The 22,408-nt window shown below is 47.7% G+C and overlaps 1 protein-coding gene across 2 annotated transcripts; it reads left to right on the top strand.

Moving 5' to 3' along the window:
- Positions 1 to 9,681: 9,681 nt before the first annotated feature.
- LOC112269941 (GDSL esterase/lipase At5g45950-like) lies at positions 9,682 to 19,542 on the top strand. 2 transcript variants are annotated; one of them, XM_024457480.1, is made up of 2 exons: positions 9,682 to 10,162; positions 19,186 to 19,542. In XM_024457480.1, exons 1-2 carry the CDS (start codon positions 9,826 to 9,828, stop codon positions 19,308 to 19,310), a joined length of 462 nt encoding a protein of 153 aa, XP_024313248.1. In that variant the 5' UTR covers positions 9,682 to 9,825; the 3' UTR covers positions 19,311 to 19,542. The 2 variants fall into 2 exon arrangements, with proteins under 2 accessions (XP_024313248.1, XP_024313249.1); XM_024457481.1 differs by lacking the exon at positions 19,186 to 19,542 and adding an exon at positions 10,250 to 10,405 and having other exon boundaries at positions 9,685 to 10,162.
- Positions 19,543 to 22,408: the final 2,866 nt, after the last annotated feature.

The following is a 22,408-nucleotide window of genomic DNA, read 5'->3' as shown; positions in this document are numbered from 1 at the left end:
TACTGGGAAACAACCCCGTACCAGTGCGATACCTGTTGGTTGTGTCTGTTCGGCATGTTGTGGCTATCTCAGTTTGTTAACGGACAAAAAATTACCGGGGCCTCTGATACTCATTCTCATTGACCACCTTACAGCTAATTAGAAAAACCGTCCATAGAGACACAGTCAGAAGCTAGGGAGATAGGTTTTGATGCCGTGAGATAATTCTTTCCGGCCTGCCTCATATATATATATGCACCTCAATGGGTTTAGATAAGCATTACAAAAAGATTACAACAGAAGTTGTTAGGCATGCTGGATATGCTACAGTAATCCGGCAACATCTTTATCTACACCTAATCATTAGTTAGGATTTTCTTCGGTTAACATCCCCCTCAATGTCAACCGGCAATGAGATTGAGATTGCACCTGAGTCGTTCCAACATCTACTTGGTGGCCGGTTTGGTAAAAGCATCAACGACCTGATCTACAGTGGAGACATAACGTACTTCAAGCGCTCCCATGGCAACCTTCACTCTGACAAAATGAAAATCCACCTCTATATGCTTCGTTCTAGCATAGAAAACGGGATTTGCAGAGAGATAGGTAGCCCCGAGATTATCACACCATAGTACAGGTGGTCGAGGCTGTGGTACTCGCAGCTCCTTCAAGAGAGACTGGACCCAAATAGCTTCGGTTGTTCCATTGGCAAGGGCTTTATACTCTGCCTCTGTTGATGACCGAGAAACAGTGGTCTGCTTCCGAGCACTCCATGAGATGAGGTTCGGACCGAAGAACACCACAAAACCCCCTGTTGATCGTCGATCGTCACCACACCCTGCCCAATTAGCGTCGGTAAACACACTCAGCAAGGTGGAACTCGACCGCTTGATAGATAGCCCGGTGGTAGCTGTCCCCTTGACAAAACACAGGATGCGCTTCACTGCTTCCCAGTGCACGTCGGTAGGTTGCGACAGATACTGGCAAACCTTGTTCACGGCATAAGAGAGATCTGGCCAGGTGAGGGTAAGGTACTGCAACGCCCCCACTGTGCTGCGATAGCGAAAAGAATCAGCTTCATTCAAAAGGTGGCTAGACTCGTGGGTGAGCTTCTCTTGTGCACACATTGGAGTGGAAATGGGTTTGCAATTCTCCATATGAGTACAACGAAGAAGGTCAAGAGCATACTTGTGCTGGGTAAGACAGATTCCCCCTGAATTGCGGACCACTTCGACGCCAAGGAAATAATTGAGCTCGCGCAGATCTTTGACAGGAAAAGAAGCAGACAACTGACGCAGAAGAGCAGCCAGGGAAACCAAAGATGAGCTGACGATGACAATATCATCAACATGCACCAACATATACATGGTGATTCCGTCGTGGCAGAATATGAACAATGAGGTATCGGCAGCTGAAGTGGTGAACCCCAATTGTTGCAGCCTGTCGCTCAGACGAGAATACCAGGCGCGCGGCGACTGCTTAAGGCCATAGAGGGACTTGTGGAGCTTGCACACATAGTCGGCTCGAGCTGGATCTTGGAAGCCGGGGGCTTGTTGCATATATGCTGTCTCAGTGAGAACACCATGAAGGAAGGCATTGCTGATATCGATCTGTCGAAGATGCCAGCCCCTGGAGACAGCAAGTGAGAGCACAAGGCGCACGATGGCTGGTTTGACAACCAGGGAAAAGGTGTCGGAGTAATCAATCTCCTGCTGCTGTGTGAACCCCTTGGCGACGAGACGAGCTTTGAGTTTGTCCAGCGAGCCGTCAGCCTTATGCTTAACCTTGAAGACCCACTTGCAGCCGATCATGTTCTGCCCCGGCGGACGAGGGACCAAGGTCCAGGTCCGATTTTCTTGAAGAGCCAAGAACTCTGCTTCCATGGCGGGGCGCCAGTTGGCGTCAGCAAGAGCAGCGCGGTAGGAAGTAGGCTCGGCGAAGAAAGCCCGGCGATGTGGGTCGTAGCGCACCGTGCCATCGGTCGGGACCAGCTGTTTGACGATGTTGTTATGAAGCCTGGTCATGACCCGAGGGGGCGAAGTAGGATCTGGCACGGTAGGCGCGGCGGGATCTGGTGCCGCGGCTTCTGGCGTGGCAGCCGCTGGTGCCTCTGGCGCGGGTGGAGTGTCATGGGCCGGCCCATGGTAGGGAGCCAAGGAGGCAGGAGCTGGGCTGGCCACCGGGCCAGGCCCATATGCATGACGATCGACGTGCGGCACGCCCGACGTTGCAGGGCAACCAGGTGCGGGAGCACCTAGGCCGTTGGTCGTGCCGGAGGAAGATCCGGAGGTTCGGGAGGCCAAGGTCGAGCCAGTTCCAGTACCTGTGGCAGGAAGATCACCACTTGGGGTATGGTTAGCAAGGTGAGAGACATCATAGCGTCTCATGTGATCATCAACAATAACTGGCTCGGTCAAGGGAAAAATAGATGCTGGTGTGACAGGGGGAGGGGCTGGAGAGGAAGTAGATGCAAAAGGACAAACTTCCTCATCAAAGATAACATCACGAGAGATGTAAATGCGCCCACTCTTCCTATCTAGACACTTGTACCCCTTATGCATTGAACTATAACCGAGAAAGGTACATTGTGTTGATCGGAACTCTAGCTTTCAGTTGTTATAAGGACGTAAATTTGGCCAACAAGCACAACCAAAAGACCGAAGGAAGGTGTAGTCAGGGCGCTCATGGAACAGACGAGTGATCGGGGCTGAGTGACCAAGAACCCGTGTAGGCATGCGATTGATTAGGTAGCATGCAGCTAGGAATGCTTCATCCCAAAAACGAACAGGTAAGGAAGAGTGAGCAAGAAGGGCAATGCCGGTTTCAACTAGGTGCCGATGCTTGCGTTCAGAGATCCCATTTTGTTGAGATGTATGTGGGCATGAGACCCGATGGGAAATTCCCTTCGGTCGAAATATCGAGACAAGTGATGATACTCTCCTCCCCAGTCAGATTGGATGGCTTTGATTTTGGTGTCTAATTGACGTTCGACAAGTTTTTGAAAATTGTAGAAAACTTGTTCTACATCAAATTTACGTTTGAGGAGGTAGATCCATGTGAACCTACTGTAGTCATCCACAAAGCTAACATAATACTTGTAGCCACCAACAGATGTGATGGCCGGCCCCCAAACATCAGAATGAACAAGCTCGAGAGGCATATGGGACACATGAGATGAATCACGAAAAGGTAATTGATGCACTTTGGCACGTTGACAAGGATCACAAATACTAGAATTGTTCGATGGTGCACAAGCAAATTTATTCTCTCTAAGGATTGAATCTATGATATTCTTGGAAGGATGACCTAATCTCCTATGCCAGAGATCGGATGTGATCTTGGCGCTGAAAGAGCACGATGACAGGACACGAACGGTTTTGACTTGAGGCTTGGCACCAGATAGAGACCACCGTGACTCCTACCGTGCAGCAGGATTGCCCTCGTTGCTCGGTCCTTCACGAAAAAAGAGTTAGGATGTAGTTCGACAAAAGCGTCATTATCAGAGGCAAGTTTGTTTGCTGAGAGAAGATGCTTGTTGATATGTGGAACATGCAAAATATTGCGAAGATATAATGGTTTGGATGAGCCGGAAATTACTGAATGACCAACATGAGAGATGTTCAAACCTGCTCCATTTGCGACCTGAACCTGGTCCTTGCCGCCATAGCGTTTGTGGACGGTGAGGCGGTCAAGATTGCTTGTCAGCTGATCTGTAGCCCCGCTGTCCATGTACCAGTTGGTGTCGACGAAGTAGTTCCCGGTGTTGGTGGCGTTGCCGGAGCACTCACGGTTCTCCTCTGGCTGGTAGGCATAATTGAAGCGCTGACGGCAGTGGAGAGTGTCGTGGCCGAACTTGGAGCACACCTGACACTTGAGATTGCTGCGGCCCTTCCCGTTGCGATTGCGCGACTGCTGCTGCTGCTGACCACGGTTCTGGCCGCTACCCTGTCCACCACGTCCACCACAGTTGGAGTCATGTCCGCGGGAGACAGAGTTGGCGGAGGAGGAGTTGATGTTGGTGGTGGTGTTCTGCTGCTCCAGGCGAAGCTCAGCGCCGAGGAAGTGGGCGTAGAAGCTGCCGAGGGTCACCGGCTCGTCTTTGGTGGTGATGGACGAGACAAGTGGCTCGAACTCTGGTCCGAGGCCGGCCAGGATGTAGCCGAGGATCTCCTCGTCAGAGAGGGGTTTGCCGACGGATGCCATCGCATCGACCAGCGCCTTCATCCTGGTGAAGTACTCCGACGCGGTCATGTCCTTCTTCTTTAGATTGGAGAGCTGGTAGCGCACCTGCATGACGCGGGGGCGGTTCTGAGAAGCAAAGGACTCGTGCAGTGCCTGCCACACGGCGCGTGCGGTGGTGAGTTGCGTCATCTGGTTGAGGATGTCCTCGGTCATGGAGGCGAGGAGGGCGATCATGACCAGCTGATCTTGCTGGTACCGACGCAGGTAGGCCGGATTAGCGACTTCCCTGGCATTGTCGCCTTCTCCCTCTTGGATGGTCTGGGCAGGCGCGGCAATAGTGCCGTCGACGTACCCAAAGAGCTGTTGTGCACGCGGCACAGGGACCGCTTGGGTTTTCCATAGGAGAAAGTTGTCGCGGGTGAGGCGGATGGTGATGAGGTTGGTGATTGCAGTGATTGGGACAGGAGCGGGAGGATAGGCGGTGGCGGCGGCAGGGTTGACAGTGGCTCCTGCGGCGGCTTCAGCCATGGTGAGAAGAGGATTGGATCTAAGGCTCTGATACCAAGTCAGAGACTAGGGAGATAGGTTTTGATGCCGTGAGATAATCTTCTCCGGCCTGCCTCATATATATATGCACGTCGATGAGTTTAGATAAGCATTATAAAAAGATTACGACAGAAGTCGTTAGACGTGCCGGATATGCTAGAGTAATCCGGCAACAGCTTTATCTACACCTAACCATTAGTTAGGATTTTCTTCGGTTAACAGACACCAACACAGAGATCAATTCTGGATGCGTCAAAATTACAATCGTGAGGGAGAACCGCAATATTGCTATCATTTGCCGCCGAGTTTTTTTAGGGTCATTTTTTTTAATAATCAGCCGTAATTTTATTCCGAACACAAAAATATTAAGTTACAATACCATCAGTCACTTCCGCGCGGGCCACTCTTGTTTCGGCATTCACGGGCGTCGCTCCTACTCGAGCCCATTAGACCATCATGTGTCGGGCTAGGCACAAAATTTAGTTGTATTGCAAAATGTAAACTAGGTAGGATGATGAGGACCCAGATCAAGCTCCATGGACTCAATGGACCTCCTTATTCAGTTATTTGGGCTTGATGTGTTCTGTGTGATTTGCATAACGAAAGAATAAGGTGATTTCTTTGGTTAAAACAAGAAAAGAAAAAACAAGGTGATTTCTTTTTTTCGAAACGGAAGTGATCGATTTCCTTTTTCAAGATAGAACAAGACGATCGATCAACCATTGCGTAGTGCACCAAGAAGTATTCGTGTCTATCCTGCACCTGCACGGAGAATGAATAAACAAATAGGAACTGGCATGTCTCAGAACCAAAGTGCAAGGACATTACTTGGATGTCACAAAATATCTCAAATTCATGCACAATTAATTCCCGAAAAAATTAAGAACCGAAATCCAAACAAAGTCTTAGCAACTAGCATTATCACATCGACAGAGAAGCTAGAATTACATGCATTTGAGAGGAGCTCGTACGTGTTCTCCTGTCTACACAAGTTTCCTAAGTGCAGAGGGCACATGACATGATTACTAAGTACTAACTACAGTAGGCTACAGGCAGCAATATCCTTCAAGAAGTTGAAGAAACGACTACGCCGTACGTGCAAGATTAACCTATTCCTACCACGGCAACCACCCTTTAAACCTCTCCTCCTGCAGCCAGAGGCGGAGACAGGCCTCAGGCAGTCCAGGCTGCGGCCTGAGGCGTTGAATGTTTTTTCTTTGTTAATTCTAGTGATTTGAAGATTTGGCCTGGGTCTTAGCTTGGTAATTTTCGTGATGGCCTGGAGTTTGATGATTTCTGGCTCCGCCACTGCCTGTAGCTTCGGTCGTCTGTCTCCGATGGTGCCGACGGCGGCGGACCACCCCGTCTTTGCATCAACAGCAGGTCGAGCTTCATCTCCGATGGCGCAGAATGACCGGAGCTTCTTCGCAGGCACGGCGGCCTCCAACTCCAAGCATGGCTTGGTCGTCCTCGCGGCCAACTTCTCACGCGCTTCGCCACTCTGCATCTCTACCAGCTTGCGAGGGACTCGGATCATCGGGGTGGCGAAGGTGTCCAGAACCACGAGGATCTGCACGCCGCTCTTGGCGATGCGCGGGTCGGCGCAGGCTCCGGACACGTACGCGGAGATCTCCTTCCCCGCGGCCACCACGGCATTGCGGTCGAACGGGTGCTCCAGGAGAGGGAGCACGTCGGCGGCGAGGGCCCGCTCCACGCGCTCGGGACGGCGCAGCTTGCGCGACGGCTGCCGACGGAGGGAAATGTCCTTGGCCACCTTGTCCACCACGATCCGGTTGGCCGGGCCAGCGGGGAAGTGCCCCCTGATGACGACCCGGACGTCCGCCATCAGCGCCGGGGGCGATCCCGCCGAGCCGCGTCGGCCACCGCCGCGGCTTGACGACGGGAAGAAGGCGACGAGGTGAAGACGATTGGACAGGCGAACTACTGGAACTCCAGGGAGACGGCCGGCCTCCATGGCTCGATCGTGTGTTCTCGCTTGCTTCGGCCGAGCGAATCGACGGGCGGGGATCGGGAACAACCGAGCAAGAGAGCTCTTTGGTTGATGCTTACCGATCGAGAGAACTAAATGGGCATTAGCTGTTGCTGTCCCTACTAGCTAGAGTAGACTTCGGATTCATCTCAAGCGATTGATTTCCTTCTTTAGAAATTAGAATCGGTTTCGGACTCAACTTCGGAGCTTGGCTGCACGCGTCGTTCCGTTTTCCTTTTTTTTTAGAGGAACGTCGTTCTGTTTTCCAATATACAGCGCAACGCACCGCCATTGCTTGTTCTGGGCTTGTAGAATTTGATATAACAGTTCCAAACAATATTTGCTCCACTCCTCTATCTAAATTGCAGGCTATCCAAGAGCACAAAGGGGACCACGTCCAATTGTCAAAAACCGGAGAAAAAAATAATATCTCTGTCAACTCTCACCTGAACTGCCATAGGATAATTCTCCTTCTCCTATTTGCTGCTCGGATGATCTCACAGAAGTAACCTCTATTATGGCTGGAGCACTGGCACTGATCGTCTTCTCCTTGCTGCTGTGCGCCTTCCCAGCCCATGCACTGCATCCCCCGTCTTCTAACAGGATGGTGAGCAGCAACACAACCACAGCCGACGAGCTCTCTCTCATTTTAGTTGTTTTTTCTTAATTAATCCTGTCGAAAATTCCATGCCTAGCCCATTTAAAGAGGCCAGTATAATTATCCTCTAGCCCGCTTAAAGCGGTTTATCAAAAAAAAAGTGTAAATTCTGTCTTAAATCTTGTCTTTGTAGCGCGTGTTGAAATCAAACCCCGACCTTCAAATTCCTGAATTCGGCACCTTGTGAGACACAGTTGGTTTTTAATTTAGCTCTCGACATAGAAAAAGGACACCGCATCCTTGCCCTAGCCGCCGGAGCCTCCGTCCAGATCGCATATGCCTAGGTACAATCTTCATGAAACGCTACAAGCATGATTCTCTTCAATCCATATATCTTACTACTAAAAACTGGACATCATTGGACCCGTGAAAAAATCCCCTCGTCCTCGCGTCGCCCTCCTCTGGCGACACGGGGGGAAACCCTAGCCCCCGACCCAAGGCCTCCTCCCCCTCCTCTCCTTTGCGCCGCCGCCGCCGGAGGGGCGCCGGTGAAGCCGCGCGCGCCTTGGGATGGTGGCGGCAGGGCTTCATTTTCCTTCCCGCGGCATGTGGCGGCGGCGCGAGGTGCGAGCGAGCTGGCGCGGGGCTGCGGTGCTCCGGCCAGGGTGGAGGCGCGGCCTGCGTGCGGTGGTGCAGGCATGGCCTTGGCGCGGGGATGCCGGCGGGGCTGCGGGTCGGGCCCGATCCGGGCCGGCCTGGGCTGGGCGGGCCGGGTCCACGGCAGGTGCCGGCGGTGCTGCGGCGCCGTGCTGCAATGGTGGAGGTGCGGGGGCGGCAGCCCTGGGGGCGTGGCGTCGGTGGGCTGCTGCTAGTTGGCCAGATCTAGGCCGGTGCGCCTAGATCCGTGCGGCGGCAGCTCGGTCTGGCCCTTCGGCGGCCATATCCGGTGCGTGAGGTGGTTTGGCTTCGTGGCATTCGGCGACCTCCGGCGGCGTCCTGGAGCGGTGTTGGTGAGGCTCTAACCCTTGTCTTGCTGTGTGGTTGTGCACTTGTCCGCGGTGTGTTGGTTGTGGCTACGGGTGAAAACCTTGCATCGACTTCGTCGGTGCCGGCGTCTGTGGACGTCGCTTCCTTCTTGAAGGTGTCGCCTTGTAGTTCCACTGCACCCACCATTTGCAGTCGAGGTGCTTCCGAGCGAAAGCTTAAGGCTCGGTTCATCTGGGTCGGGCAATGGCGGCGTTTTCGGACGTCATGCCCTCCTTGCGGTCATTGCCTTGGAGATCTCGTCTAGCGGCGGAGGACGCTTGTAGCGGCATGTCCGGTTTGGGCCTGGCCAGTGTTGTCGACTTCGAGCAGCGCGGGCTCCCCTGCACAAGCTGTGCCTTTCGGGGTGGCTTCTTCCTTGCTCCGGTCGTCGGAAAAGCCTAGCTCTGCCTACCTTCTCTGGCTTTAGAGTCTGTTGCCTATTCGTCGTCGTTGGAGCGGGCGGAAGTTTATATATCTTGGTAGTTGCAATTTGTTTGTAGGTAGCTTTGTACCTAGCTTTGTTAGGCTGTTGCTCGGTGTTAGGGCTTTTGTACGGCTTTACTTAATAAGTCGTGCTCTTTTGGTTTTCGCCCGGTTTCCCCTTAATTAACCGAGCTTTGTATGGTTTTCGGGTCCGATTTTCCTCATAAACTGGATCATCTTTCCTGCAGTCGGATTCTTTCGCCCGCGTCTATTGACAATAAATAACCCGTTGATGGTTGTTTCGTCAAAAATAATAATATCTTACTACTCATGCCAGAGATCATCTGTTATTCTGAAATTTTGGCATGCTAATCGATCGATCAGTCACTATCAAACATAACTGCAAACATTCAATTTTGACGTGTCCAGGATATCGTCTATATGAAAGAGTACCAGTGATCACGGTCCCACGCATACTGCGTCGTTACGTTATGAGCACGCACTCAATTAGCGTATCCTGCTCTGATCGAGTCTGAATGCACAGTATGCAGTCCGCATCGATCAGCTAGTTAATACTTAATTCCCATATATGGTTAGGATTATGTATACATGTACGCGTGCATATAATCTGTAATATAGATGGATTGAGTCATTTGAGTGTCGACCATGAGGACCATCAATTAAGTCGATCGCCATTTTGCATGCTGGTACGTACTAGTGTATCGATCGATCCTACATCATCTAACATATATGGATGCAGTTAAAGAGACGGCATTGCATTGGCACCCCCAACTGCCCAGGGGCCTGTTAAGCCTGCTCGTATCCCTAGATGTATCAACGGTTGGGATAGCCAGGTAGGCACCTACCTTGGCAACTGGGACTTACCCACAACTGGCAACTGCACACGCTTCCATTAGCCTATAGATCCGGCCAGTCCAGCTCCATCGAAACATACGCATATAAATACCTCTATATACTCCAAATGTATGTCGTCCATTGCAGCTAGCTCAGAGCTGCTTTTAGTTGAGCGGTGAGCCCAACCACACACACAAGTCCACAACAGATCATTTAACAGGTAGCCATGGATACAGCTGCGATGGGAAGGTTTCGTCTGCCGGAGCTGTTAATCATCGTCTTAGCTGTGGTGCTGTCCGTCGTCGCCATGGCGTCTGCGGTGCCGGTGCCGGCCAAGCTGTGCGAGACGAACGAGACTGTGGCGGCGGCGATGCAGCAGAGGAGGCAGCAGCAGAAGAAGGTGGCGGCGGTGCTGGTGTTCGGCGACTCCATCGTGGACCCTGGGAACAACAACAACCTCCACACCATGATCAAGGCTAACCATGCCCTCTACGGCAAGGATTTCATCAACCACGTCCCCACCGGCCGCTTCTCAAACGGCCTCGTGCCCTCCGACTTCATCGGTATACATATATGCGTCCTTAATTATTTTCTCTCTAGTTGGCCCCTGAAATCTTGAAAGCTAATTAATTTGATCTTTTGATGCATAGTGATAGTGTACGTAGAGAGGATGCCTATTTCGAAGTCAACTTGAAAGTCTTACTGTATGTATCTCTAAGGCCGGAAGACTTTCATGGGGACATTATTATTGTTGCAACTGTACTTTTGTTCTCGTTCTTTCTTTTTCATGCCCAACAATGTATTCACCTGCTTCTCTCAATTTAGAAAATCTGACCCTTAAAACTAGCCTATCTGATCAGATAGCCCCCTAAACTATAGAACATGCCAATTCACAATGCTGAGTTCTAAAACCGGTACGAACAACACCATAAATTTGTTTTGTATAGCTGGTTTTGGCTATGTTGGTGTAGATAGCTCAACAAGCAAGTAGGTGGTTTATGACACCATGGCATATCAATTGACTTGACAATAAATTGGTACCCCTCGTATACATAAAAAGTGTCGCCCATTTTATACTAAGTTAGTACAAATTTTGTACTAAGTGGACGGCAATTTTTATGGATCGGAGGAAGTATTTAAAAAATTTACATACTGGAAGCAGGGTATAATTTCACCGCCATGCACATATAGACAAAACCGCATATAACACCACTTTACAAATACAAAGTTACTTATTTCAGTCTATATACTTTTAACTTTGGCATGTAATTTTTTTTTGCGAGAATTGACATGTAAATTATTGATATCTTAGTTTCACGGAATTGTCCTTGTTTTAGTCTAGAGTAAAATGCATCACATGTCCTAATTCTTTCGCAAAGGTCTCAAGGTCTATGCTAAATCACTTATAAAACTATTAGGACTAAAATGTGCAGTTTTAAAGAATTAGACTAACTTGGGACCTTTGCAAGAGAATTATGACCTGTGGTGCTTTTTACATTACGCTAAATTCGTTGGAAATTTTCAGCTAAAAAAACGGTGGAAATTTTAGTCCTGGCTATTGGACGGGATAGGCTAATTCAGTAGATTGGACTTCGGCCCAGCCTTACAACCCAGCAACCTGCAGGAATTTCGGCCTACTTTACACATTACGGCCTTTTAAATTAACCTGCGGAGCTTTTTTTAGAGGAATTATAATTAATGTCTTTGGTTGGCCGAATTTATTCAGCCCAGAAGCTTCAGGTGAAACCCAACCATGTACAGTTGTAAGCATGCCGGCCCACTATACACTTTACGGCCTTCTCAATGAACATGGGCAGCTAAATTGATCTCTCACTGTCTAATTAGTTCTCACTCAGAGAGTCCGGCACCTTGGGTGTAGTGGTATTTTTACAGATATTCCCGGCTTCTTGCTGTGTTGTTCCTTGTTTATGTTGCTTCTTGCGGTTGATTCGGCATTTTTCATTAGGTTCTGTGTTGATGTTGCTTCTGCCGGTCGATTCTAGAGTTGGAGTGTCGTATCTCTTTTACCTTCTTCTGACCACATCAGGTTCTAGCAGTTCTACAACTGCATCTACATGCTGACGCGTGTGTGATGCAAATCAGACTTGGTAGAGGAGCTGCAAAAGGAATCTCGGCAATTAGGAGCAAACAGTGGACACAAGCTGGAGCATGGACTACATTCTTCATTGTCAGCATCAAGCTATAGTCTAGCGTAATGCTAGCAGCTGAATTGCACCGGATTGGTGAGGAGAAGGGCCGTCGAGGTAAAAGTTTTACGCACGTCAGAAATGAAACAGATCGATTCCTAGACCTTTTCGTTCCAGATATTTGAGGAATATTCTTAACCAATCGATTCCACTCCACTTTGCTATGTTCTTTAAACCAAACGTAGAAACCATCCTCAAAACTGGAACATTTCATTATATTTCACGTTGGGACGGATATGACGTGGAAACAGATGCAGGACAGCAAATGGAAAGCAGACGTTCCCACGCATCCGGGGCAAACATGCAAGGCATGTGAAACAGAAAAGAGTTAATTCGACAAGCCGGTACATTGGCATCGATCGCCTAGCACTGTACACACGCACATTATCTCAGTTGATTACGCCCGATCGATCATAGCCATGGACGTACCTTTCGTATATATACAGAGAGCTAGCTATAAGCAGCCACCCTGCATGCATAAGTGCGTACACTCACACACTACTGCACTCACATTGAGTTGAGCCAGCACATGCAGAGGATCATCCACCTAGCAATCGAGCGTTGACTTCTTTGCTACTTGTTACCTTCTGAAGTATTCTCTAGAGTTAAATGTTGCACTGCATACCCAAAATCCACAATGCATCCTACTTTCTCGGCCTTTTGGCTAAAGATCAAGTGGTGTAATATCTTCCTCTCCAATGCCCTCAGAGTAATTTCAGAGAATCTGCAGCAAGCGCACAGAGACCAATGAGAAACCAAACCACACAATTCATATAGTCAACAGACACACAAGTCAAAGAAAAACCTGATTTACCCGAGGAAAATTCACTTTAAATGGGACCCCCACTTTAAAGGACTCCCAAATAGTGACCAGAGATCAAGATGTGACTCCCATTTGAACCTCCTGAACAGCTTCACCGATTCCCGCAAGAAGGCAGGAAACTCATACTGCAATAAGTCCAGTACGGTCATACAGATTGTGCTCTGCGATGACAATGCCTTCAATTGCAGCAATCTCTTTGATGAGGCGGATGATCTCCTCGTCCATCCAATGGACTACCGCATTGCGGTGAAGCCAGAGTAGCCCTTGTCCATCAGGATCGATGCCTTTCGCTGCAAGCGTCTTGAGGCTCATTCTTCCAATAAAAGGTTTAAGGAAACTAGAATCGATGTTTGTGGTCCACAGAGGCTCCCAAAGCGAGTCTTTGGTGTATGGAAGTTTTGAATAAAAGTCATCCACAACAAAAATTGGATCTTGACACTTCCCTTTACTAGACAGGACGCCCTTGGCTGCGCTAACTCTGACATCAAATCTAGTGTTGTGAGGAAAAGTAAGATTGCTGTCAACAATGGTGCGTGATAATAACTCCTCAATGAAGCCAAAAATTCTGAGGATGAGCAGTCCTCGACTTTCTCTTGGAAGCAATGCAGGGTCAGTCAGGATTTGATCACCATCCGAAGAATTCAGTGCGAAGTCATATAAATCCTGCATTTCCATTGGCATCTCTTTAATTGTAATGTCAAGAGTTGCACAAGCCTTGTTGATGAAGTAGATCAATGCTTCCTTAATGTCCTCATTTTTCTGAGACTCTGTCAGCTCAATACTTCCAACAGTGTTAATCTCCTTGAGTGCAGGAATACCGAGCCTACTCATCACAACCAAGTTCTCTTTAGTAAAAAGCCCCCTTGATGAGATATTGTGTAAATGGAGAATGTGGGGCAGAAACACACCATTCCAAATAAACATCCTCGCTGCTTCTGGAATTATATAATCCTGTCCCCTGCCACCCCTAGGGATTAGGAGCCTCTGCTGTTTTTCACCTTCATGACCAATGGATTTTTCTCGAAGTAAGAATCTGGTGCTTCAACAGTATAATCAGGAAATTGGCAAAGCCCCCCAAAGTACCTGTGAGGTTGAAATATAATCTGCATTAGTTGATACCCATATGCAATCACCTATTGCCATGTCTGAAACACTGCATTAGAAGTAGTTCTACATTCGTGAGTGACATGTCAACTCTTATATCTCAGCTCAGCATTTTAATAAGTACACATCTCGCTAATGAATGGAAATGATTATGCAAACCAACTCTGGCACAGACTAGCATAATGCTTGAGTTGAACAAGTCAGATTTGTCAGCGAAGCTAAAGAGCAATACGATATATGGACTTACATTGGGTATCCTTGAGGTATAATTGGTACAGGAACTTCTATTGGTACAGGCGCTTCTGTTGTCATTGAATATTTATGCACTCCAGGTACAACGGTGAATAAGAACCGCCTGAGCTCCCCTGCTTCCACATGACAAGACATCTGCTGGAAACCTGATGAAGGAATAGGCAATGGGCATTTATGTATGGTTTCATGCTTTCAGCAACACAAAAAAGGTTCACTACAGTCATTGCCGAAACAATTAAGCTGTCACAACCACATGCTTTTTCGGCTTGGAATCAGATGCTAAACATTTAAGGCACTAGATACAAGGAAAGGACACACTTCATACACCAAATTTGAACACGCGCTTCATTGCAAATTTTGTAAACATCACCGCTGAAAGATCATGAGGCATTTCATTACGAAAACATGCGTTGTTACTAGTTTTCCATAGTACCCAAATGATTGCAGTGAAGCCAACAGCCGCTAAGTTCCTCTCCTTACTAAACTGTAACAACCAGCAAATCAGACCTTCATGTACACCAGTCGGAGACCACCAAAACAACATCTATCTCTTTTTTGCTAAAATGCAGTAGCCATTTGTCTAGGAAATTCAGACAAACCCAAACTGCATTGCACTAAGATCCAAACATTTCAAGCCAAAACACAAGAGAAAAAAAAGGTGATCAATACTTTCTTTTCGAGCACAAATGATAGCCGTAATACCAACTAGGACCAGATTTCTCTCTTTTTTGCTAAATACCCAGCTATCAACTAGGTCCTGAACCGAGCAAGGTATATGAGAAAAACCAAAAGTACACTAAACAATGATCCAAAAGTATAAAGTGCTATAGAACAAGAGAAAAAAAGAGATGATCACTGCTCTCCTTCTAACAAACAGACAAAAATCATCTCCCTTCCACCTCATGAAATCAAGACAACTCTAGTTAAAAGCTACATCTACTTGCTAGCCAAAGAATCACCTAAGACCTCAAAGGAAAAAAATTACACTCCACATAAACTAAGAGGGTAAGATACTTGGGGATCCAACTTGTAGAGATTTTACGGGCGGGGACCCTAACACACACTTTTGAGGACCTTTGCACACTACACTACTTGGGATATCAAACTTGTGGGAACTCAACACTTTATTCACTATTTTAATGTTGGTACAACACTCTCTTTAGTAGCTCATTTCTCTACTTGGTGTGGTGATACACTACTTGTGGTGATTGTGGTACACCTATGAGGTGGAGAGCACCCCTATTTATACTTATACAAGACCATGTGGTACATCCCACTACAATTCTCTAGAATACTCTACATGTATCTTAGTTCTAAAGAATTCTCACTTATTCTTGAAACTTACCCTAACTAGGTCCTGCCATGGTAAATTGCAACACTCTTCAAGTAACCTCTCAAGCCTTCTATAATATTCATATCCTCTCTCATGACACTAGATGGCTCCTTGTAAATATCTTCTCCTCTAATAATCCAAACCATTCTAGAATCTTCTCAAATATGCATAACCAATTCCCAACACTCTTCAATTATCCAGAGTGGTCCAGAATATTCTCAAGTATGCATTGCTATTTCTCAACACAACTGAAAAACTCCCCTCACATCTAGCAGATGTAACAACACTAAAAATGAGAAGAAGCTAATGGGGAATTAAGCAGCTAGAGGCCAACCCCCTGACCCAACATCTACCCAAAAACTGGTCATCAACTCAATCCTTAATAAGCATCTACAACGGCTAAAATTTGTCATCTAGTCATTCCCTAACAAACAAGATATGCTTAAAGAGACAAGCACAAATTGTCGAACAGGTGACGGGTGCAACGGAGCTGGTGGGACGGGCCCATAGCAGCAACCGGAGACAGGGGCACGCCGCTGCGGAGGGTCGCAGACAGGAGCGCTAGCCAAGCTGGGCTGCAGCCACCGGAGTTGCAGCAAGGAGAGGGATCAAATCTAACACATAATATGACTGCGGGCAAGAAGGAAACGATCAGGGGTCAGGAACCAGGTAAAGCATGAACCCGACACGCGCGAGACCGCTCCGGCGAGATCAGGGGTCACGGCGGCTGACCCGACCGAGCAGCGGCGGAGGAGGGTGCTCCGGAGGAAGGTGGACGCGGACCGCAGCCTCGCCATCGCCATGGATCGGAGCGGAGGAGGATGCCTCGCAGAGGAGGATGCCTCGCGGAGGGAGCCTCTGCTAGGGTTTTTGAGCGGATTTTTGCGTGCGCGTGCTGCCCTGGTGCACAATGGACACTGGTACCTTCGAGTTGGTGTTGCTGTGGTAGAGAAGGGATGGGAAATGGGAATGGCCCGCCTTAATTGGGCCACAGGTGGGCTTTCATCCTGTGCAAAACCGAACCGAAAACCGGAAAAAATAACGAAAACCGAACCGAACCGAATTTCGGTTTTTCCGGTTTTCAAAATGCGGAACCGTTTGGATTTCGGTTTTTCGGTTAAAACCGAACGGTTTTTGGTTAAACCGAAAAAACCGAAACAATATAAACGGGTAGGTGCTGTGGAACAAAATCCATGCAGTAGCCCAGTGGTTTGTTCCAAACGAGTTTTCCATAGGTCCAGAGTTTGATTTCTGCCTGCTACATTCTTTTGTTTGATTTTTTCTGGCCTATTGGGCCCGCTCTAAGGCAATATGGGCCGATTTTGAGCACGCATGGACTTGGAAGAATCAGTTTTGGGCTGATTTTGAGCACTCTCGGGAGTAAATCAGAACACGTACCTTGATCAAAGTGCTGTGTTGAAACATGCTTATAAAATTTATGTGTTGCTAAAAAATTCGCGTCAACTTTGATTAATTTGGTTATACCTGAAACCGAACCGAAATTAAATGGTTATAACCGAAACTGAACCGTATTCTTATACCTAACCGTATTAACCAGAGTATACAAACCGTATTAACCGAACCGAAGAACCGAATGCACACCCTGACCTGTTACTGAGCCGAACCAAGCCCTAACTGGGCCAACTTAGACGATTTTCATAGCTACCGGGCCGTAATCGAGTCTGCTCTCCACCGCCGAATCATCCAAAAAGTCAAGTTTTGCTCGAAAAACACGTTTAGAGCACGAGCGACACGACGCACCCATTTCCGCTCGCGAGCTCCACGCCGCATAGGGATCATTATCGTTGGGCTCCACGCCATCTATTCTCAGACGGTCCATCTCATATTTCCTCCGTATTTCCGCGCCCAAACGGTCACATGGCCTAGATAAAATCACGTAGCCCAACTTGGACCCGAGAAAAGTGAGCTGGACAGGATGATAAAATCACGTAGCCCAACGTGGCCCAGATAAAATCACGTAGCCCAGATCTGGCCAACTCTTAGCTTTCTAAATAACTGAGGCCCCAACTAACAAAGACCCACTGCAGCTGTTGCCTCATATCTGTTATGCATTGATTTCGTCCAACTTGTTCGTGATTTTTGGCCCATGTCTGTCACATCTGGGCCCATCCAGCTGCCAAAGAAGCAAATGTAACAGCCTGAGAGTTCTCAACAGTCGATCGTAAGAAACTAGGTTTTCCAGGAGCGGTGCCGTAGCCGTCGGGGTGAAAAATTACGGTTTTCCCCTTGCCTCCGCGCGTCGTCTTGGCGCTGCGAGGTGGTTACGGTTTCTCTTGCCTTCGCCCGCCGTCTTGGCGCTGCGAGGTGTGGGGAACCTCGGTTCATACGAAGAGTATTAAGAGGTGTTTGCTTATCTCAATTGTTTGGTTCCGATCGGCAACGCAATGTCGAAGGTAGCGATGCCATCGTGAATAAAGGTACTTTAGCTCTTCCCCTGCTGCGGTGTGCCTGAACGGATTTTGCCGCGGAGCCGGAGACTTTTAGTCACTGTAGATTCAGTGTACCCGATCTTGCAGATTTTGGGTTTGTGTACTCGCAGATCCGTTTACACGTATCTGTTGAGTTTTTGTTAGTGTGTCATGGTGTTTTAGTTGGCTTTATCTTTTGTATCTTTAGAATCCTCCCATGACTTTCTGATGAAGATCTTGCGGTTCGATAAGCTGTACCTGCTATAGGGGATTATCTCCGGTGCAAGTACGTTCAACGCTCACGCACTACTACAAAACATAACATAAGTGACGGGTCATCAGTGACGTGATTTCCCCGCCCGCCACTGATGAACCTCATCAGTCGCGGGCATATCACGCCCGCCACTAACAGCCAAATATGAAAAATTGCAAAAATCACAAAAACACACATCAGTCGCGGGCTTTACATTTAGTCCCGCCAGTTATGACCCCTGGAGACCTTTGAAGATTGAAAAAATCATAACTAATTCATAAAAAAATCAGAAAAATGTGATTCTTTTTGCTAAAATCTTATTTTGTTCTTCCTTAACATGGTGGAACAATAATATCAGATGTTATAATTTGAAAAATGACCTGTGTAGTACAAACTTCTTATTTCTCGTAGTTGAACTTCAACGTTTAAGCTAAGTGACCAATGTTTTGTCCATTTCTATGCCATAGTTCATGATAATGTATCAATTTTTTGCAAAAATGTGCAGGATGACAAATAATATTGCCAAAGAGGTTCATAAATCTGTGGTTATAAGAAATGATTTTCCATTTTTCAAATGCAAAAAATGGGTATTTTGTGAAGCAAGTAAACTTAATATGACTAGTTATATGGATAGATCATGATATCGTATTCATTCTTTTGGACAGACATGTATCTTGCCATGTTAAACAATATTGCCAAAAAAGTTTACAAATGTTTGATTAAGAAATAACTATTTTCCATTTTTAATGCACAAATTCTTGTTTCAGGCCATCAGTGACGGCTTTTACACCTATACCCGCCACTGATGCTTGTTTGGGCCGAATAACCCATCTGAGGCCCAACCCGCCCACTCTCATCTATAAATACCTACCTAACCCTAACCGCACAAGCACTCACCCTACCTCCCTCCCTCCCCTCCCTGTCGCCGCCTCTGTGTGCCCGATCCCCCACCCTCCCCCGAGCCCCCTCCTTCTCCCTTTATGAGGGCATCCCTAGCTCTTTGTCATCTTTTCCTAATGATGATCTTGCTGTTGAAGATAAACCCAATGATCTACGCATTGGACCAATTACACGAGCACGTGCTAATTTATTAGAACAACATGTGAACTCACTCCTAGCTGCACCTAATGTTTATATTGATGAGAATTTTATACTGCCTAAGTCTTTGCATCTTTGTGTAATCAGGTTTGAGGATGAGGCAAGCGTGGAGCGTGGAGGAGAGGAGGCCAAGTGCGAGAATCATCATGTGTTGTTATCCAACATCGACATATGCGCGAGGGAGGAGATGGAAGCAGGCGCACCACAAATGAAGATGGATGATACAAGTCGCTAGAAGAACAACTTGTGTGCAAGGGGCAGCCAACGACGAGAATGATCTGTCCACCACAAGTTGAGTACGAGTATGAGACGCACCAAGACAGCCTACGATGAGTCCGACACGTCTAAGGGGCACCCGGACCTGCGAGTCCATATTTAAGCCAAGTCCTATTCGGGTTTGTTGTATGATTTTGAGTCGAACCTAGTTTGAGTCCGAGTCTGCACACACACACACACACAAGGGGTACGCCTAGGGTTAGGGTTAGAACATGTTTTAGCTATTTTCGAGACTCTTGTTGAATTGCGAGAAGCATTCATCTGAAATCCTATATTCGTTTCGATAGGGTGTTTACTATCTACCGAAATTTCGAGCGTAATCTGTTGTTCCGCTGGGAATTGGGAGATTGCGAAACCGCTTGTGGTCGGCGGACTACTGCGCAAGTGTGTGGTGTTGCGAATTTCCGTTGGGTTGCAAGTTCGTTGCATTGGCGACGGGTGATCACCCAAAAGATTTGTAGAATCATACAAGTTACTCTCGTTGCTCTCTGAGAAGATCGGGCCACCCCTTATCATCCCTTGAGGCCCCTCCTCTTGAGCCCCTCCCTCTCCCCTCCATTGGCCCCGTGTGGAGGAGCAGCGGCGGCACCCCTCCCTCCGTCGGCCCCGCGTGGAGGAGCAGCAACTCCGCTGGCCGCGAGCCCCCGCCGGCGGACGCGAGCCCAGCTGGCTGCGAGCCTACGCCGCCGGCCCTTCGCCCCTGCCGGATCCGGCCTTCTCCAGCCGCCGCTGGTATGTCTCTCTCTCTCTATGTATCTCTCATACTCTCTCTCTCTCGTAGATTGTTGGTGGCCAGCCTCCCTGCCTCGTTCCCGCCGTCGCAGGCTTCGCCACCGCCGGATCCTGCAGCCCCGACGCAAACCATTTCCCCGTCGCTGTGTAGAAGCAGATCGAGGAGCGTTGGCCATTTTTTCTTGATTATTTTTGTGTTTTTCATGTTGTAACCCTTGATGCTTGATCTGTGATGTGGGATTTGTTCTCGGATTTGTGTGATTTGGGTACGATGGAAAATGTGCAGGCCAGTGGCCTGCTTTTTTTTTAAATCAGGAAAATAGTATCAGTGTCGGTCCTGCTAGCTGCTTGCCACTGATGTGCATATCATTACCAATGGGCAGACCGCGCGCCACTGACGTACGATACATCAGTGGCGGGCGGTCTGCCCGTTACTAATCGTCATTTTCGACCGTTACTAATGAACGTTTTTGTAGGAGTGACGGCTTCTCATGTTTTTGGATGAGCGACTCAAGAGGATTTTTGAAACCTTTGAAGGTAGACAAGTTCGTGCAGGGATACGAATGTCAATGTTGCTGCTTCAGTCTTATTGCGGTCTCTTTGTTGAAGCCTTGGCAATATTTTATGGTGCAAAAATTGATACCATGGTGAAGATGTCTTCTAGAGGTTTCATTGTAATTCTTAATTATATGAAGCGACCCCCCCCCCCTTACAGGGTTCGATCTCTATGCTTATTTGTGCTAGTCCCTGGATCGACTCACTAGCACACACAGTTTTCAAGATGTAATACCAAGATACAAAGGTCAAAAGTACTTTATTACATCGTATCATCCAGAACTTAATTGTACTTACAAACTTGCATAACCCCTTGGGTCAGCATAACAAATAGAGTTTCAAGATAACAATAAATATTGTTTCAAAAACTTGCAGCGGAAAGGTAGAGCAAATGGGCCTCAACTACTCCTAGAGGAGAGAGCATGTTGGAATATAAGCACATGACCCAAAGAACATCGACGAACCTCACTCTTCGTCAGATTCACCTGCATTATTGATTGCAGCCACTACGTGGTCAATACATTGAATGTATTGGCAAGTTCACCTAGAAGTTATAACAGATCCTACCAAGTATATGCAATTGAGGTATAGTGGGGTTCAGGCTTTATGGCTTGGTAGCAAAACATAGTTTATCTTACTACAATAGAATGTTACAATATTGATAACTAATGGACACCGGGTAGAAACGCCGATGCTCCTATTAATCTAAGGACATCAAGTAGAAACATCAATGCTCCTAAACCCAAGTTCAAACCATTCATTTTATTTAGAAATTGGAATGAGTGAGACCTTCCTTACAGTCCCATATCTAGTTGCTCATAATTGTCCGTAACCGGGGACACGGCTAAGTACTTAGTTTGACACTCTCGAGAGGTTGTACACATTCCCCACAAGAAATCGACGTGTTAACCCCTTGCGGTCCTCCGGGTGGAGTAGCAACGGCATCGACTTCAAGAATTTTCAGAACATATTCCCCAGACCACCTGAGGGACCCGCGCTCCCACCTACACAACTGCCTCAGTACAATCCCTCGGATCTGGGTTCATATTTCTTACTCCATCCAGCCAGAGCCCTTTTAGCTTGTGGTTGTACTTGAAGCTACTAAACAGGAAACTAGTCCAGTCTCTGGTACCCCAGGTGGCATTCCACATTTGCGACGCAAGCGCTCTCCGAATCCACGGAAGAGACGTCCATGGCCGATCCATCACCGAATCCACGGAAGAGACGTCCATGGCCGATCCATCACCGAATCCACGGAGACTCGACTCAGAAGGACCCATAGAAATGGACCTGACGTCGCATAACATCTCAAAATCTCAAAGCAGTCCACCCACAATGGTACATTAGGGTTGTTTTGCCAAGTTTCCAAAATCACTCCACATCATCATTTCATAGTGATTGAGATTCCCTCCCACGTTTACTAACATAGCATGGCTAAGCAATACTAATCACGATGGCTATTGGTGGAGAATTCATGGCAAAGGTAACCCTATAGCTAGTAGGTCAATCATAGCTAGCATAAGTACGAGTAATAGTCCTATCAATGCATTTCTACAAACAACTCTAATGCATAAGTATAAAAACAAATAGTAATAGGATATGATCAAAATGAACTTGCCTTGGTAGCAGTTGGAGTTTAAACACTCATCACAATCACAAGGTTCGCTCTCCGAGTAAACTAAAACAAACAAGCATACACACACATAAACACACAATTCACACCATGACCAAAGAAAGTATGCTATGA

The sequence above is a fragment of the Brachypodium distachyon genome, chromosome 1 (assembly GCF_000005505.3).
Source record: "Brachypodium distachyon strain Bd21 chromosome 1, Brachypodium_distachyon_v3.0, whole genome shotgun sequence".
Classification (NCBI taxonomy): Eukaryota; Viridiplantae; Streptophyta; class Magnoliopsida; order Poales; family Poaceae; genus Brachypodium; species Brachypodium distachyon.
Note: the sequence above shows the minus strand (reverse complement) of the source record. Positions and strands in the feature narration are given on the sequence as shown.